Source organism: Pseudomyrmex gracilis, unplaced genomic scaffold (genome assembly GCF_002006095.1).
Source record: "Pseudomyrmex gracilis isolate BER0280 unplaced genomic scaffold, ASM200609v1 scaffold_151, whole genome shotgun sequence".
NCBI lineage: Eukaryota > Metazoa > Arthropoda > Insecta > Hymenoptera > Formicidae > Pseudomyrmex > Pseudomyrmex gracilis.
In genome coordinates, this window is record NW_018020735.1 from 110,144 (window position 1) to 128,969 (window position 18,826).

The 18,826-nt window shown below is 40.2% G+C and overlaps 2 protein-coding genes across 14 annotated transcripts in view; one reads left to right on the forward strand and one right to left on the reverse strand.

Annotated features, from left to right (window-relative positions):
* The first annotated feature begins 340 nt into the window (after nucleotides 1-340).
* On the forward strand, nucleotides 341-2,313 carry LOC109857217 (uncharacterized Golgi apparatus membrane protein-like protein CG5021). Of its 4 annotated transcripts, XM_020433348.1 has the most exons (6): nucleotides 350-435; nucleotides 500-657; nucleotides 917-993; nucleotides 1,085-1,319; nucleotides 1,810-2,064; nucleotides 2,167-2,313. In XM_020433348.1, the coding sequence occupies exons 3-6, from the start codon at nucleotides 929-931 to the stop codon at nucleotides 2,233-2,235; spliced, it is 624 nt and encodes a 207-aa protein (XP_020288937.1). In that variant the 5' UTR covers nucleotides 350-435; nucleotides 500-657; nucleotides 917-928; the 3' UTR covers nucleotides 2,236-2,313. The 4 variants fall into 4 exon arrangements, with proteins under 4 accessions (XP_020288935.1, XP_020288936.1, XP_020288937.1 ...); XM_020433346.1 differs by lacking the exon at nucleotides 500-657 and having other exon boundaries at nucleotides 341-435; XM_020433347.1 differs by lacking the exon at nucleotides 500-657 and having other exon boundaries at nucleotides 342-435; nucleotides 1,822-2,064.
* A 4,516-nt stretch (nucleotides 2,314-6,829) lies between these two features.
* The window catches only part of LOC109857226 (tyrosine-protein phosphatase Lar), a 265,294-nt gene continuing 253,297 nt past the window's right edge, over nucleotides 6,830-18,826 (reverse strand). For 9 of the 10 annotated variants that reach the window (XM_020433367.1, XM_020433366.1, XM_020433370.1 and 6 more), the window contains 7 exons: nucleotides 12,618-12,757; nucleotides 12,022-12,224; nucleotides 11,776-11,942; nucleotides 10,264-11,624; nucleotides 9,962-10,188; nucleotides 8,079-9,885; nucleotides 6,830-7,988 (listed from right to left, as the gene is read on the reverse strand). In XM_020433367.1, coding sequence (XP_020288956.1) covers nucleotides 7,920-7,988; nucleotides 8,079-9,885; nucleotides 9,962-10,188; nucleotides 10,264-11,624; nucleotides 11,776-11,942; nucleotides 12,022-12,224; nucleotides 12,618-12,757 — 3,974 coding nt within the window. In that variant the 3' untranslated portion in view covers nucleotides 6,830-7,919. Of the gene's footprint in view, nucleotides 7,989-8,078; nucleotides 9,886-9,961; nucleotides 10,189-10,263; nucleotides 11,625-11,775; nucleotides 11,943-12,021; nucleotides 12,225-12,617; nucleotides 12,758-14,903; nucleotides 14,913-18,826 lie in introns of all 10 variants that reach the window. The other variant, XM_020433368.1, reaches the window with a different exon arrangement.

Below are 18,826 nucleotides of genomic sequence, written 5' to 3' on the forward strand. Positions count from 1 at the left end.
CCGCGACGTCGCTCCAGACGCGAGGCCGCCTCGACCAATCGCGCGGTGGCGCTCCGATCGACGGCCAATGAGCGAGTTGCGCGCGGATCGCTACGCGCACAGTCGGATTCCCCCGTGAGTCGCGCGAGTTTCGTTCGTGTCGCCGTTTTGTCTCAAGGTCTGTTCGTAACGGTTTAATTAACGATGCCAAGGCGCTCGCCTTGATCGACAATGTCCACCGGTGAAACGCCGACGTGAAACACGCGCGTCGCGACGCGTTTTCCGCAACGTTTTTTTTTGTTAGATTTTCGCGCGACCGAACTTCGACGCCGTGTGCGTTTTTCGTTTCGCTCGACCGCTCGGGGGGCGCTGTCGTCGACGACCGCCGCTAAACCTAACCCAGCAGACGACGTGGTGGCACTCGACTTGTCAACGGGCAACATGGCGTCCGCAACGGTAAGTGCGCACCGATATCCGAACACAACTCGACCGCATTACTGACGCCACATGATTTTTTTAGTCTTAGCGCTTCCCGATGTATTCGATTGTCTTATAGAGCAAAATATCAGAGTTGTTATCTTGTACGGAAGGGACCGAGAGTAATAAGTTCTCTAAGTTGACGATAATCACGGGGTGGAAGATCGTACTCTGACATTTCTCGCTCTTGCGTATATTTCCGTATGTATACTAACAAAAAACAAGGGTTCGTACAACCACCAATTATACGTCCCGATTCTCTATCTGTGGAAACGGTGTTTATGTAAACGGGGGGTTTGATCTCATGCCTGTGTCTCTTTGGTTTTTCGTGAAGAAAAGCATCTCGTACTTTGAGTTCGTGTGTCATGCCGATATGTAAATACGCGTGATGTTGAGGTTCAACAAATTGCATGCTCGATATGTTTCTCTTCCAAAAAATGTTGTACCATCTCGTTTGTAGGTGCCGTTACTGATGGACGACGATACGATCGCTTTTGGAGAGGAGGAAGAAGCCGCACAAAATGCCAATAAGCTTAAGTACTTACGACCGAGATGTGATTTTATACAGAGAGATAGGCCAATGGATATCTTGTATCTTTTAGAGAAAAATATCTCGTTCTATTTCTAGGCACCCGTATGTTACACTGTTTCACTTGGCCTTTAGGATAGCGGCTATAGTAGTTTACATGCTTTGCGGTTGGTTTTCTAATAGTTTTATAGCGAGCTTTGTAACAGTGGTCCTACTTTTATCAATGGATTTTTGGACGGTAAAAAATGTCACGGGTAGATTAATGGTCGGCCTGAGATGGTGGAATTATGTGGATGACGATGGCAAAAGTCATTGGGTTTTTGAATCTAAAAAGGTTTGGTTGGTTACTTGCGATATACATATTTTAAAATAACAGAAGAGAGAATTTTACATAAATTTAACAAAATGCTAAAACAGAGCTTAGTTTTTCTAAAATTACAAGAAAATTTCACATTTTTCCAAAGAGAGATATAAACACTTATTAAACTTTAAGTATTATTATATAAATATTATTTTGTATTAATGTAGATTTTAATTGATCGAGTATATAATTTTTCACCTGTGCACGTGTCATGTTTCAGCGAATACTGATTTAATCAACTGATTAGTTCAAGGTTTAGCTGTCACATGTTTATGCGTTCTTGACTTTCTAAAAACTATTTTTCTCTTGCGCACTATTTCGTTTATAAATAGATAATTATCTAATGAATTTACGTTTATTACATCTGTGAACATATTATCAAAGCGTAGTTTATACTTCAAATGGAGATTACTTAATTATATAAATTTTTTCGCCAATGTCTGCTATGTACCCTGTGTTTCAGGGTGCACAACAGAATCGCATTAATCCAACAGAGGCGCGCATTTTTTGGTTGGCTCTGATCTTGTGCCCACTTTTCTGGTCCGTATTGTTCACTGTCGCGTTGTTTGGTTTAAAATTCAAGTGGCTTCTGCTTGTTTGCATTGCCATTGTTTTGAACGGTGCGAATTTATACGGCTATGTCAAATGTAAAATGGGAAACGATCAAAATATCTCAACGGCCACTAGTGATTTCATCAAGAAACAAGTGTTCCAAAATGTATATATCTGTGTGAAAATTTCTAGAGAATAATATTTACGTATTTTTTTTTTTTTTTTGGATTTACATACTGACGTACTCCTTTCATTTATTTTGCCACAGGTCGCTTCTATGATGACGAGGAGCCCGCCAACAACAAGTAATTCCAATCAAATGACTAATGTAATATAGATCTGTAAATTTACAGTCATTCAAAAATTTCGCATTTACAAGCTGTATAATTTAATAAATATTTGTACATAATAATAATGTTAGGTATTCTCTCTTTTAAGTATTACATAAAATAAATTGTTTCTATCTTCACTCTACGTCAATATAAAGGACTTCTAGTTATTCATCCATTACAGTTCCCGACTCCATCCAGGTTCCCGATTCCGTTCAAATAAAAACTCTGTGAAGAACTTTATGTTAGTACTAGTTTATTAATGCCGCAAGGCAATACATAATGTACACGGTATTTTTTTTTCTTGTCAACAGACTCTCTTCCTATTACACAATATTTATTCTGTATAATCGTTAATTAGTTAACATTGCATTTATCATGTTTTGTTTTTTTATTTTTATTTTTTTTTATTTTACCTCAGCCTGTTGTATTCTTTCTGGCAAGAAAGTATCACAAAATAATTTCCCATTCTTTCAACGATATTTAGTATTTGACTTATTCTTCTTTGCTTTTAAATTCATATTCTTCTTCGGATCCGCGTCTGCGGCGGTCATTTTTATTGATCCATCTTCAGATGAATTTCAAACGATCTTACACACACAGTTAACAAACTCGCTATTATATATTGCACGGAGCTTGAAGCAGCCGATTGTATATTTCGTCGTTTTGTATTTTATCAAAATTGCTCCGGTGTAAGAAACGCGAGTTGTACGTTTTTTTTTGTTTTTTGTTTTTTCAAGAAGAAGAATACAACAAACCACACATATTGCTATACATTTTAGGTCATAAAAAAAATTTATACAAAGACTAACAAGGAGTAAGCTACCAAAGTTACACGGAAATATACTCGGAATGATGTAAAAAACTGAGTAACGTTACACATTATTACACATTACAATATAAACGTACGAATATGGTATGTGTATCTCTTTTTGTTCGTAGCAGTAAATTTTTTTTAGTGAGTATAGATTATAAACGACCACAACTTATAACTAGTAGTATATTTATACAACAATTTAATTTTCGTTTCTCTCGTAACTTAGTTTTTAGTTGGGAACTTTAAATGTGAAGCCATTAAGAAAGCTGGCTAAGTTAGATGTCGAGATAATTAATTACACTGGAGTTTCTCAAAAGTGATAAAGGTTTTTCTTCACGAAAGATTTAATGTCGAGTTTTAATGCTAATTAAACTTAATACTCTCTTTTTATACAATTATCATCATCATCATCAGGAGAAGAGTTAATGAGAGTGAACGTTCAATGATTTGTTACAGATGAAGACCCAGAGTAATAAGTGATTTTTCAAGTCATTTTTTTTTTTTTTTTAGCAAAAGTCTTTAATTTCTCTCTTTGTTTTTAAAAAATGCTATAATAAAACTGTTAGTGTGTACAGGGCGTTTGACTTTTAAAGTTTAGAAGCTACTGCGATTTTCTTGTGTTGAGAAATATTTTTATTTTTTTCATAAAACTACCACGTCTTAAAATTGATTGAGTCAAAGTGGTGGAACTTGTGAACTATGAATGAATAATTGTACAATGTTTTGAACAATGATGTGAAAAATTACAATGGAAATAATTTAATATATTATTTACAGGAAAAACCCTCCCAATGTACAACACATAATTTGTTAAAATATCATTCCACGTTCTTAAACTCTCTCTCTAAATGCCTCTTTAACGTATTGTTTTGTGTCTTTTTTTAACGTTTTCAGTCGTGTGAATGATGTAAGAGAGCTAATAAACATTCAGTCATACACCATGTATAACGTGTCTCATTAGCAATATCTCGAAGTGTGTGAGCCAACCGTCGGTGAGTTTCCATGTTATTAATCGCAGTCTTTTGAAAAATTATGCATATCCAGAAAAAAAGTGAAACACTGCTACTGTCTCGTTTTGTCGTTCAGAGTCGTTCTTTTTTATCTACTTAATTTACTTATTTAGTATGTGTAGAAATATTACATGTATTAAAAAACACAAAGTTTACTGATATATATATATGAGAAAAATTCAGAGACGAAACAAGTACATGAAAAATATTGTATAAATATACTCTTCATTAGCTCGAGGAAAAATATTCTACTGAAGTAAATAGCTGCTTATAAATTACACTGAAGGCCAAATATTATTGTGTCACAATAATAGATCTGCTGTTAACCATTGTAATAAACATACAACATGGTAACTTATACGCGTCGTTAAATTTAAATTATTAGTTACACAATGGGACATAAGGCGAATTATAGAATTATATTTTTTTTATAACTAGCATTATAATATATTATATCATTAGAAATATAAGTATAGTAGTATATATATATATATATAATTATCATTACGTCATATAAATTAGTGAAAATGCCACGATTGTAATGTATATTGAACGGTTTAACAGGCAGTGAAAAATTTAATGCAAAATTACTTATGTAAGTACATTACGCATATTTCAACAAAGTTCAATACTTTTTTGATAATACAAACAATACGTGTAATGTTAAAGAAGTATTGTTTAAAATGGCCCTCAGTCTGCTAACAAAAACGAAAAATTCTAATAAACAAGCACGTAAGCAAGTTTTGGTTTTTTTAATAAACAATAAAATTCAATTCTTGTCTAAAAAAAACTTTTCTCAAAAGAGTTTGCACACAACTATCGAAAAACAACGCGCGCGCGCTAAACATTTGTTATAAAACACTACTAAAAAATATAGGAATATAAAAAAGGTATAAAATTATAATTAAAAAACTGGTTAAGAAGAGAATTAAAATACAGATACAACCTAGTCGTGAGTATGTATGTGTATTAGTTCTGTGAGCGAGTTAAAACTTAACGCACGTGATAATCTGAAAAAAAACTTACATTTTTGTTTTTTTTTAAATATCTCCATGTCTGTACTTTTATATGCACACTCGCATCTCTTTCTCTTTCTTTCTTTCTCTCTCTTATGATATATTAAAATTATATATATATATATTATATATATTTATACATATATAATCATTATATGTATATATATGTATATCTTTATATAATGTTGCTAATGACAGACGGTGCAGTTATGTACATTTAGTCACAATTCCTGACCCTCGAACCACTAATGTAATTAGCAGAAAACGGGATGTATACTCGAGAGTGTGACAGACACAAAAATTTTGTACAAAAGTCACGAAAGTATAAGTGTGACCGTTATTCCTGTAATTTGCAAGTGTGTATTTTATAATAAGTGCAGAAAAAATTGTCAAAGAAATGCCAAAGGTATGAGATCATTCGAGAACGATACCTTGTTTTGTTTTGAACACTATTTCGATAACATCGCGGACGTTATTATATATGCACAATTTTTTTGTTTTTGTTTTTAAATCGACATTCTCTAAAATATAGTATAGAGACACTACACAACAAGACACTTTGCTACATCGAAGGGCTATATGGATTTTTTGAAGTACAGAAGTGATGTGAACGAGCGCGCGATTATTGTCCTCATAGACTGGAGAGTTTGCAATTACGAATTGCAATCACGTGTAAAGTCGTTATCTCTAGAAAAATGGATATATATATATTACGGTGAAAGGAATTAAGCACCGCGGTTTTTATAAGATCGCAAGTGATTCTATTGACAAATCACACGCACTTATTATTATTATTATTATTATCAATATTCATAATAGTTTTATCAAATCTATTATCTCGATGGAATATCAAAGAGTTCTATCTAGGAGGTTTTAGATTGTTCGAAACTTTGTTTTGAAATAAGCGTGGCTGCAAAAAAAGTTTTCGAAATTCAACGTTTGTTATCTATTCGCCAACAAATTAGCGATTTTCATAGAATCACAATAGGTCTTATACTCGACGTATACGAGACGTTTTTTTTTTTTTTCACCATAATATCACGTAACAATGTACTCTCCCCATTATGCGAATATTGGCATTAATTTGACATTTGAGAAAGAAAAGAAATATGTATTACACAAATAAAACTGATGCAACGATAATAAAACTTACAGCGCGACTGCATCTATTTTGCTACATTTCAAAGGCAATCAGAATTGAAAGATGCTCGAGGTAGAAGTTACACGTTGGAACTTTGTACACAACGGGTGTCGAGGGTTCGGAAGAACAGTACACGAAATTCAACATACAGTGCTTTCTATTTTTTTTTTGTTTTTTGTTTTAATTAGTTTCTTTCTTTTACAGAAAAAACGCACAATTTCGATTGCGCGCCTTTCCTTTGAATATAGGCACCGTTTCCTTTCATCCTTCTCTCATTCGAATCATTTTTCAAGATCATCTCGTCTCTCTAATGGCGTCGCTTAAAATCTAATCCTTAAAACAATATTTCTTTTCTCTTACGATCTATCTAACATTATTATAATATATTTAATAGAGAAGATCCCTACCGTTCATAAAATGAGTACAGCGTTAATAATTGTCAATTTGGCAGTATGGCAATTTTCTTCATTCTTGTGAGCGGAAATTTTCATCTCTCTTGTATTTCTTTTTTTTTTTTGACCTAGAGTTTTTTTCTGTGTCTATGTGTCAATAAATATTTATGAAATGTGCCACGTACGCGAAAGATTGAAGTATTTCTGTGCGTTATTTTTTTGTTTGTTTTTTTTTTTTTTTTTTTTTTTATCAATCAATTACTGATCGTGCATTTCGGTACTCTTCTGTTTTAGGTTTCGCGGATATCGACGTCGTCACACTCTTCTTCTTCTGTTCCTCTACGTAATCTGGCTACTGAAGGAAGCACTCATCTTCAATAAAAGGCGTGGTCTCTTCGGGAAAGGTGTGATCTTCGCAGTCTCCAGTTTGTTTTGTACGAGTGTGTACCCCCATGCACGAGAGAGAGAGAGAACAGGTAAATGCACTATGTTTCGAGCGGCAGAGATATGGTCGTATAGTTATTTTTTTTTTCAGTCTATCTTAAAATTAGACTATCTATATATAGATCTTAGAAAATGTCTTTGTGAATGATCGATTCGACAGAGCAGGGGGGATATGTTCCAAATTCACTAATTTGCGAATGCGAGAATTCTACGCGGCTCAGTAATTTTTTTGTTTTGTTTTGTTTTGTGTTTTTTTGTTTTTTTGTTTTTTTGATTATATTGTCGTACTCTCTTGCAACCGATTTCATCGACGAGGAAAAAAATTAATGTTTTGGGAAATAAAAAAATCGGCTTCGGAAAATCCGTTCGACGGAAGGAATCTTGTGCAAAAATTTGCACGAGGAGAAATGTATGACAATATAGAACACGATCGTCTGCACAATCACGCGTTATTGTACATACAATTTTTCAAGCAGCAAAGTTTTGACTCGCGTCCCGAATCGCGAGAGAAAAAACTTCCGAATCCTTAAACGTAGTTTCTAAAGAGAGATTTAGCCTTCGAGCAAACTGCTTCCCAATAAGCAGTCGATTCGAGCGTTCCGTTTCTGCGCGCTGTCTCGTCAAGAGTGAAAATTTCCGGCGTATTTGCATTTACCGCATACGCCATTGACTAAAAATTCATTTCATCTCTATGTTAACTGCCCACAACACACTAGTAATCGTGTTTGCTACTTTATGTGTCCTTGGAAGGTACGTCACACGATTTTATTGTACTAGACACGTCGTACTTTTGCCCTTTCGACATCTCTCTCGCCTCTCTGCCGATCCCGTTTGTCTCTCAACAGATCCCTCTGCTCGCGAGAATCGACTTGTCAGTTGGCATAATGATCGAACGAGCCTAAATACTCCAAACTGGCTCGATAGCAGAACTGATATTGATCCTGTAAGAAAAAAAAAACGAATCACACGTGTGAGAACAATTGTTTAATTAAACAATACGTAACAGTCGTTGTACTTTGGCATCTACGAACCTCGGTTTGAACCATTGCCGGACGTTGCGTGCGCAATATTCTTACAGTCTGGAAAATATCGACCACGCCCTCGTACTGCATTCTCTCGAGCACGATGCTAAGCGTAATAAAGACACCTGTTCTCCCCACACCGGCGCTGCAGTGCACGGTAATCGGCCCGTCTTGACCGAATTGCTCCTTCGTTTTGTGCACCTGACCGATGAAATCGATAAAGCCGTCGCCGGACTTCGGGACACCCTGTTCCGGCCAGTCGATGAACTGGAATTGCCTGACCGTGCGACTGGCACCGTCGCGCGCGTCCGTCACCTTGAACTCTCGTAGAATGTACTGCGGCATATTGTATTCCGCAATCGGGTCCACGACATAGCACTGATAACGGATAGATCGATCGGACGGCCAGTATTGGTGACACTTCTCTCTGCCCATCTCTTTCAGCTTCGTCAGCATAACCACAATCGTGGAATTGTGTTCCCATAGCATACGCCAGAAATCGTCAGTGGTGTCACAAAGCGGACCCTGCGTCGCTATATAGGCCCCTCGATAGCGATAACCGTCGATCAAGCTGGCGTTTATGTAATCGGATCCCTCGACGTTGCGCTGCGGCTGCAAGCAGACTCGAGTACATTCGTAAGGCAGAATGTGGACCAGTCGATTCTTGTGTTTGTTGCACGGCAGGTTGGCGGATATAAATCTGGTCGAGTCGGCTTTGATGTTGGACAGTTTCTTAAATTCCAGTTCCATTCCGGTTATATTGTCGATCTCTGGCTGCATGAGCTTCTGAATGTGCGAGTGTAAGTTCCTAGCCGGTACTTCGGTATTACCGCAGATTACCGCTTCGAGCAGAGCGTCGTGAATGAAAATGTACTGATCCTCAGTCTGAACCATGTAATTCCTTTGAGCGCGCAGACACGTAACATGACCGTAAATATCGATCATCTTCTCGTGTTTAATTCTCTCCAACATCGAGTCTATTACAATGAAACAACCGGTTCTTCCTACACCCGCGCTACAATGTACGACCAGTGGTCCGCTATCGGGAACATTGAGAGATCTAACTCTGCGTAGGAACTGCAAGAACGGTGCGGGATGTTCCGGCACTCCGTGATCGGGCCAGGCCGTGAACTGCAACTGCTTTATCTCGCGCCGTTCGGAATAACCCGCCCGGCAAACTTGGAACGTGCGAATGCAATAGGTCGCCAGTTCTTGAACGTCGGTGATGGATACGGTCATCTGTCCGTAAGTTTCGGATCCTCTGATAGGCCAGTACTGATCGCACTTTATCCTCGTTCTCTCTTCCAATTTCGTCATCATCACGATCGTGCTGGTTCGCAATTCCCAACACATGCGCCAGAAGTCTCCAAATGTTTCTTGCAAAGGTCCCTGCGTGGCCACGTACGCGTTTTGCTTTCTGTAACCGTCGCAGTAATTGGCGTTGATGTAATCCGAACCTGGCATACCGTCAACCGTCTGGAGGATCACTCGCGAATGGTCGTACGCGATCACGTTGGCGTAACGATTTTTCGACGCGTTAACTTCCATGTTGGAATGGTCCCACGTGAATTGTTGACCGGGTTCTATTGATTCGTATTCTTGACTGAACTTGAGATTGTCGTTCGCTTTCAGACGTTCGATGTGATTGCCCAGTTCGCTGATAGGAATCGGCGGGTGCGAGATCATGCCGGGAGTTTGGAAATTTAAGCGCCGCAACTCCACCGGATCAGACGGCGCGTGATTTGAGCTTATGTCCGCCGCCATGAGCGGTCGCGTTACAGCAGCTTGATCGGGTGCTTTACATGGCTGCCTTCGTCTGAAATAATTAGAAAACGTGATGAGTTTATGAGTCTCTTCCTAATTACTTATCTCTCTCTTTTTTAAATCCTTACTTTTTAATGACGAATAAGAGCACTAGACAGACGCTGACCATCAACGCCGCTATGATAGGACCGACAACCCATACCATGCCCGGTTCCTGACCACTAGTTTTCACAGATACTTCCGGATTTCCATCCGGAGGCGTGTTGGGATTTGGTCGACGGGGTGGCTCGCCGGGAGGCACTTCCCTCATGTCCAGTGACAAGTATTCGGAAAATGGCGACGATGTGTACAGATGCTAAGACAAATTCAAAATATTTATTTTAAACAATACTTACGCGACAACGATCGCTAATTACTCTTCACATCTTACCTTGCGTGGAGTGTCGACCACCGCGCGTACGAATATCCTGTAGCGCTTGTTCTTCTCGAGCTTCCGATTCTCGTATCCCTCGTAAATATCTCCGCTGCCCAAGTGGAATGTGTACGGAATGTCTCTATGCGGAAACTTAGCTGCGATATAGGGCGCGTTTTCTCTCTCCTGTTTAGCACCTTTTCCGGTGATCATGTCCTCGGTCAGTTCATCGGGCTGTTTGTCAGCCGTGCTCTTATCCTCGGGCACGACGATCAGATAATAATGCGAGATCGGGCCGTATTCCTCGGAAGCTTGCGGCAGGATAACTTGAATCTCCTCGCCGTTGACCACGCCGTAGAAATCCGGTTTTACCATCGGCTTGGGCGCGGCCATCTGCGTGGTGACTGTGATTTTTGCCGGTGGCCTGTACTGATTGTCGCGCGGAACAGCGCTCACGTTGACGTTGTAGGTCGTAAACGGTTGCAACTCGTTGATCGTCGTGGTTGTTGTTTGAGGATCCAACAGGATCTCTCTGCGAGGCACAATTTGCGTTTGCGTAATGCCCTGAGAATCGACGAATTCCTTAACGGCGTCGAACGAGACCTTGTACTTCGTCGGGGTCAGTCTTATGGGCGGCGTCCAGGAGAGGGTCATCGAGTGCGTCGACGAGTCCGGCGCTCTTAGATTCAGCGGCACGTCCTCAGGCTTCACCTTCACCGTTACCTTCTCACTTAATCTTCCTAGACCGGTTTTGTAACGCGCCGCCACCGTTATGGCGTACTGGGTGAACTTTTCCAGATTGATGAGATCTACCGATTCCGTTAGGCCCACGCTCTTCTGTTTCCACTCGTCCAGATCTTCCACCGCGGTTGTCGTGTAAAAGACTTGGTAGCCGACGATCTTTCCTCGGTTCGGCACCGGCTCCCACCACACTTCCACACTGGAATCGGACGTGGCCACGGCTTTCACGGACATCGGAGCCCGGCCGATGTCTTTCTCGGTCATTATCGTGATCTTCTCCGAATACGGACCGCTACCCTGCGACGTGTGCGCTCGCACGTGAAAAACGTACTCCGTGTTCTCCTCCAAATCCGTGAACACCGCTCTTGTCTTGGTCGTGTTTCTGTCAATGGTGGTGGAGTGATCGTTCTTCTTGTTAAACTGCACATCGTAACCGATTATCTGTCCGTTTCTGTGCTGTCGCAGCGGCTTGTCCCACGTCACGCACACGGTGTCGGGTGTTTGAAAGAAATACGACAAGTTCGTCGGCGGCCCGGTCGGCTCGCCTTCCGGACTGAACCAAAATCGCACGGTCTCCTGACCGAAGCCGACGTCGTTCTTGCCAGCTACTCTGAACTCGTACTCGACTCCTTGTTCTCCTATATTTATCATTTTTTGACTTATTAAGCGAAAAACGCGATTTATCAAACAATAGAAGAACGAAACTGATTAAGATTCATACAATCCGAAAAAGAAAAATACGCGTGAAATTACGTGCACATTATTACATTTAAGTTTTTTTTTTTTTACCGAGGTCTGTAATTTTGTACGTATGCTGCCGCGTGCCCTCGATGAACTCCTCCTTGAGCGTTTGATTTTTTATACCGTATCGAATACGGTAACCCAGCAGATTGCCGTATATCTGAGAGGGCGGGGACCAATCGAGTTCCAAGACATCGGGGCTTCTGCTAAGGACTCTGCGAAAAAAGAAGAATTATATCTGCTTTGCCCGCGACAATGCGATCTCTCTCGATTTTGATATCAGACGATTCTTACTTCACGTTGACCTGCGGTCTGTTCGGCACACCGCCCGGCGTTCTAACGTGAACCGGCACCGAACGATCCCCGTCCCCCTTTCTCGTTAACGCCGCCACCTGCACCGAGTATCTCGTGTCCGGCTGCAACCCGGTGATATTTGCCTCTAGGACACCTTCATCGTGTACGTCGCGACGTATCGGTTCGTTCAACAAATCTTTCCCCTAAACAATCATTAAAATAGTAATCTCACCCTCTCTCCCCGCTTCTCATAAATCTTTATATTTATAAATTAGTTTATTTATTTTTCTCTGTAATTATTTTTCAAAATTGTTTTATCGCGCACGTCCGACGTAACGATTTATTTACGACGTTGTTAGGAGAATAGGAAATTACGGTAAATAAATATTTACTTTGCATCGCGGTTTTCCGCGATGCCGAGGACAATGCGCATTAATAAATGAATAGAGGGATTTACGATACAGCGCGTGAATAGCGGGATAATAGCGAAGACAAAAAGGGCTCATCAATGAGCCCCGCGGCCCCGTGGTAAAAGCCGAAAACTTGTAACGCTACAAGCTATTGATCGCGCAGCCGGCAACAGCCCGCAAACTGACCTCCTCCCTCACTTCTTGCACATGTATGTGGTATCCCCGTATGACGCCGTTCTGATCTTTCGCTTTCGGCGGCTTCCACTCGACGCGTATCGCCGTCGAATTGATCGGCGTGGCTTTGACGTCCTGAGGATCCCCCGGCACTGTAACGCAATCCATAATTAATTCGGGCACTTTACGCTCATTCCGACGTCACACGCACATACACACGCCCATGTACTCTCGCATACGTACCACGGACAGGAAATAATATAAATAATATCTCGGGGATTCTCGTAATACACAAAAGAAAAAACAGCATGATCGGAAGAAACTTAATGACGAAAATAAAAAATAAAATTAAAAAATGTATGTAAAAACGCCGTAAGTCGCGTTCGCAGTCTAACCCGTTTGTCCTCGGGATCATTGTTCGTCTATTTACACTCGAAAAACGAGATAGAAACAACTTGAGAAGCGAATGAAAGCGTAAATGTCAATAGCCTTTGTCGCCAAATGAACTAGAAAAAAAAGTAAGAATTAGAGACGATCGTTTCGCGACAAATTTAAGTGGAGAGATGTACAAAATACTCTCTTTAACATTTTCGCGATCAGTCGTCCAATCCGTCGTCCGGTTCGTCGCTGTAAACGAGAAAACGAAAATAAAAAAAGAAATTAAAGAAGAATCGGATGATTAGCAAGAACGAGACAGAGATAGCGGTGAGAGAGATACAATCGAAAAGGAAATAAAAGTTTCACCAGCAGTCACGGCACAGTGAAATTATAAGTAAAAATAAGATCGTGAACGGAAAGAAAGATACGTACCGATAAAACAAAAAAAAAAAAAAACCCGGAAAGAAAGAAAGAAGAAAAAGTAGTGGAGAAAAGGTAATTACATGCCGCCAATCACACACGGACAAAACGACGTACAAACAATATTACGAGGCACATTGTACCCCATGCTCTACGCCCCTGATACGCGATTACGATCCTCCATTTGAATACCAATAATACTTTTATTTCTCTTTTTCTCATCTTTTTTTTTTTTTCTTTTCTCTTTAACTCGCGCAGACTCGGTTTTTTCGCCCTCGCGTGTACAAGAGCTCGCCCGCGCGCGCGCGCGCAAACACGTTACCGCACGGTGTGAGTACGGCAAAGTAACGCGGTAACGTTACGGACACACAGCGGCAATATTGGAGAGTCCATGACTTGAGAGACCAAGTAGTTAGTTAGTTTCTCCGTGGAAGGAATATGTGCAGGCAAGAGTGTCCTTGCCGAGGGACAGTAAAGTTGTAGCGGCGAGAGAGAAAGAGGTTGAGCGAATCTTGCGGTCGTCCTCAACCTCGGACGGATCGAATGCGGTAATAAATTATATTGCACGCGCATCTATTTTGAAACAATTGCAATTTATTTATCCACCACAGTTCGTTGACGTTAGAGAGTCGTTGAACTTCGCGGCGACGTTGTGTTTTCGAAATTTTTCGGAGTTGTCTGAAATCTCGCGATTTTCACGAGAGAAACGAGGTGGTCGCTCTCTCTCATGGACGGTCCAGTATTTCGATGTCGCTGAACACAGCTAATCGTAAGAGAAAATGGGAAACGTAATATATAGCGGAAGAGGAAACAAACAAACAAACAAACAAACATCCGGATAATAAACAGCATTGCCTAAGTCCTACTTCCGCACAATTACATATGATACAAAACAGCAGCTCTACGACTTGTGAGAGAGAAAAAACAAACTAAAAATCAAAATTACGTAATTTCGCAACAAAAGTTACAGAAAATTCCGACGCAGAAAAAACTGAATTTGAACTTTATGCGCGTGGGTTTTGATGAGAAGCGATTGGCGAATCGCGTGCTCGCTCTGCTCTCTAGCACACTCGCACGTGATGTATATATATATGTACACAAGATCAAGATCACACTTACAAACTTCGCTAGGTAGCGCAAAAAACAAGGATGGCGAGCGCGCGCAAGTCGCAGCGTTTATAATACGTACGTAATTAATTAACATGTTTCTTAATAAGATATCATATTGTAAGTCGCTGTGGCTGCAGCAAAACGCAAAATAGAGACAAAATATACTGTAGGACGAGACACTTTGAGAGAGCGGATTCTCTCTCAATATAACAAAAAAGTGTATATATTCATATATATATATATATATGCAAAAAACGAGACGAGATATAAAAAAGTACAAACGAGTGAAAACAAAAAAAAAACAAAAAAAAAACAAAAAAAAAAACAAAAATCAGACTGTATAGAAAAATATGTCATGGCACAACTCGAGACGAGCTAAGAGATACTCACTTTTTTCAGCTGCGCCCCAAAAGTCGCCAAAAAAGTGGGAAAAAAAACTCGTAAAAATTCGTGTCAACTTCGCACGTAATATTGAGTAAGAATTACAGTGTAAAATTTAATTAATCTTTAAGGAGCATATCAAAATTGGTAGCACACTACTGAGATTATCGTGATTCAGAACTGAGATTATCGTGTTACAAGAGAAATTGGCTCTCTCTATGTAAAATGGCTATTTTCTCGAGATTTTTACAAAAAGAAAAAAAATTTTTTTTTTTTTTTTTTTTTCAAGTAAACATGAAGAAACATCTTTTATATCCCTTGCCTTCTCGAAAACGTATGTAATACAGACACGCGCTCTCGCATTCGCTCGATTCAAGTTCGCTCCGGCCTCATACGCTCGATCGGACACAGGCACGCCGCTTATTTAAAAATGTTCTCTCGCAACTGCTAACGAATGTGTCGTGTGGCAACAAGAGATTCCAAATGATTTCCAATCAATCGTAATTACGATAGACCAAAAAAAAAAAAAAAAAAAAACAATATGATCGCTTGGCCCTCGGTTGGTCGCAGAGAGGCGGGAGACGTGAGAATATCTTTTTTTTTTCTTGGCATGCGCAATCACTACTCCAAATATGAAATAACTAAAGGCTCATGTTCACCTGCCTCGTGTCGAGGGGGAAGCGAGACACGAAAAAGACCCGAGAACGTGTGTGTGTGTGTGTGTATGCGCGCGTAATAATCACACACGTTTCTCGGAATGTGCGCGAAATCGCAATATAAATGTTAAAATGTCGCAAAAAAGAGATCTCGAGAGTTCGTCCTCCCTCCCCTTCCCTCCCTCCTCCCTCAGGTCTCAACCCCCGACACGAGACATCAAAGGGGAAGACCTATGATAAAATGCCTACGAAAAGAAAGCTAGGAGGGAGAAACCATAAGAAAGAATAAGATGGACGGTTTCTAGGATATCAAACAAGAGATGTGGGGGGTTTTTTTTTTCTCGTCGTCATTATGTTGCTACGGTAATAATCTAAGAGAATTGGACAGAATCCGTGAGAAAAACTCGCGCTTCATCTCGCAGTGTTACGTAAAAGTAGTCAAAAAACTCACGATATACAAGATCCAGGATGCATGTTCGGTAGGTTGGAGTGTTTCTTTTTTTTTTTTTTTTTTTGAGAAAAAATTGCTTTTCTCTCTTCTTTTTTTCTATGCAACTCCAAAAAGTCACCCGCAAAAAACAGCAGCTCGATCAAAAACTTTTGTCGTTTCAACAAAAGGGAAGCAAGATAAATTAGACAGAGAGAGAGAGGGAGAGAGAGAGAGAGAAAATAAGGTTGAAGGAAAGACGGAGAGAAAAAGGGAAAAAGGGAGACCACCGAGCGAGAACACCTTCTCCTCGGTTTCGATACCGAGTAAAAAAAAAGTATTTCGCTATTTGTCTCTCCTTTATCTCTTTTTTCTCCCTCTCCCCCTCCCTCTCTCCCTCTCTCTCTCTCTCTCTCTCTCTTAATGTCAACATCCACCCGCGCATTCATCCACGCAAAAATCACAAAATTTCGCGTAAAACGCGCGCGTAAATATGTTTCGACAGCCGAGAGAGACGCGGTGGCAGAGGTAGCTGCGCCGTTTATTTGATTAACGAATCACGGGCGCGCGTATATAGCCTGTCGACGATTTCGGGTGTGGTCCAATGTCCAATGACATGATCTAAAACGTCTAATTCAAATTGGCGAAACTAGTTGGATCGAGCTAAAAAAAAAGAAAAAAAAAAGAAAACGAACTGTCATAAAGTCATGCGTTTTTGGGTAGGGCATAACAGTATAAAAATTTACGTATCAAGTAGAAAAAAAAGAAAAATATTATATAGAGAAAAGAACAATCAGGAACATCAACGGACAGCCGAAGCTCTTGAGAGAGAGACCTTTCAACATTACACGCCTACGAAGAAAAGAGCGTCGCTTTGTATAATAACTGCTTGTGCTTGTAAGTAATTCAAATAATTCACAAAGAAAAAAAACAAAATCACATTTACACATACGGTGTGATCGCACCTCCTCTAGAGATAGCCACATGTAAAAAAAACGTGTGTGTGAGTGTCTCTTGAGACAAACTGTAATACAAAGAGGAAAACTGTAATATAAAGAGAAAAACTGTAATATAAAGAGAGGAAAACTGTAATATATACGATGTAATCAAACAGAGTATTTCGTACATACCGAGAGAGATGTATTGTCTCTGGGGAGAGATAAAAAAAAACAAAAAAAACAAAAAAGATACTATACATTCGACTTACAGAAACGGAAGGTGGGGGGGAATCTCTCGAAATGTCGCATGCAGAGAGAGCGAAAGATAATATATACGTACAATTTAAAAATAAAAAAAAAAAAATAAAAAAAAACAAACAAACACGGTCGCCCCCCCGAACGGGTCACGTCACATTCCGGCGAATTCGATTACGCATGAAAATTAATGGAACCTGACGCTCGCAATCCCACATATGTATGTACGTCCGGATTTCCCGTTTCACAAAGTCGGCGCAACGTACAAGCAAGTTTCTCTGAGTAACACATGCTTCGTCCGCGCCGGACACATTTGCCGTCCAAACAAATTGCGAATTCTCAATATGCATTTTCATATTTTACGTTACTTAAAATACACACACACAAAAACAAAAGAAATATCCAGACTAGGATATTCCTCATCGATCGGAGATTTCCGGCGGGGATGAAGTTCGACAAACCGATGATTTTAGGAAGCGTTTTACTCTCGTTGTAAAAATCCACGAAATTGTAACTGCGGCGCAAACGCACACAGATGGAAATGCAATCACAATAAAGATCGAATATTGGTATTCAAATGTTTTCAAGAAAAAACGTCTCTCGCGGAGATAATGTCTCTTCTTTCAGTCTTTTTTTTTCTTTTCAATGCCAGTTATCCGACTTATTCCTCCTCGTTTGGGCGCAGAGAGAAAGAGAGAGAATTTCGCGCGAAACTGTATTTTTTTTTTTTTTCGGCACGATTTTTTCCATCTACCGTATTCTCCTTTGACTGATCACTTTGACTCATTTCTCGTGTTACGCTCTTACGCGTCGTCCTTCTTCCATAAGGTAACCTTTTATACAATCACTCACGCATTCACGCGCGCGTCTTCCTGTCGCGGGCTCGAACACCGCGATTAAATCACCGACAAAAGTAGCGATAATTTTTTCTATAGAATATTATGTAAATACCGCTTAAGAGAGGTAAAATTTTCAATAAAAGACCGATCCGCACGAGCTGTAATGAAATAATGTTCCATTTCAATTAAAAAAAAAAAAAAAAGGTAATTGTTAACGCCAGCTAACTTATGCAGATCTCGCTTTTTTCCAAAAAAAAAAAANAAAAAAAAAAAAGAATCAGTGATCTGTAAGTGCACACACACGCCAATGGCAACGCAATGCACACGGCCATTATGGCGTGTGAAATGTCATTTCACGGATGTTGGTTTATATTTTTTTAACAGCGGCAAAATGCTAAGAGCAAATCTGCGTTGTCCGCGCCAACGCGCGATACACCGTTCGTTATTGTTGACGCCGCCAACAGTCATTATATAGCCGAGCCTTTGCATCGCGCCTTTGTTTCGAGACCGCCTCAGGAAGAAGCTTCAGGTTGCACGACAGTCGACAGTGGGGGGTGCTTTTCGAGGGTGCTTTCAGTGCTGGTGCGCGGGGCGGCACACGAGATTTACATGTACACTGCGTCGTCTATAACAATATTTATTCGAACGTGTGTTATAGCCGCTTGCTTGTGCAGCAACGGACGGGTGCGGTTTTCTCACGCAACGCGCGTTGCGTCAAAACGCTACAAACGCCTTTTACGCACATCCAAAATGCGTATATTTATATTTACGCACACGCCCGCACGTGTGCTCCTGTGTGTTGTGCGTGAGTGCGTAA

Excerpts from the sequence above, each read along its gene's own strand:
- LOC109857217 (XM_020433346.1), top strand. Across the intron at positions 1,320-1,809 it reads GGGTTTTTGAATCTAAAAAG|GGTGCACAACAGAATCGCAT; the intron begins GTTTGGTTGGTT and ends CCTGTGTTTCAG. Across the intron at positions 2,065-2,166 it reads AGAAACAAGTGTTCCAAAAT|GTCGCTTCTATGATGACGAG; the intron begins GTATATATCTGT and ends ATTTTGCCACAG.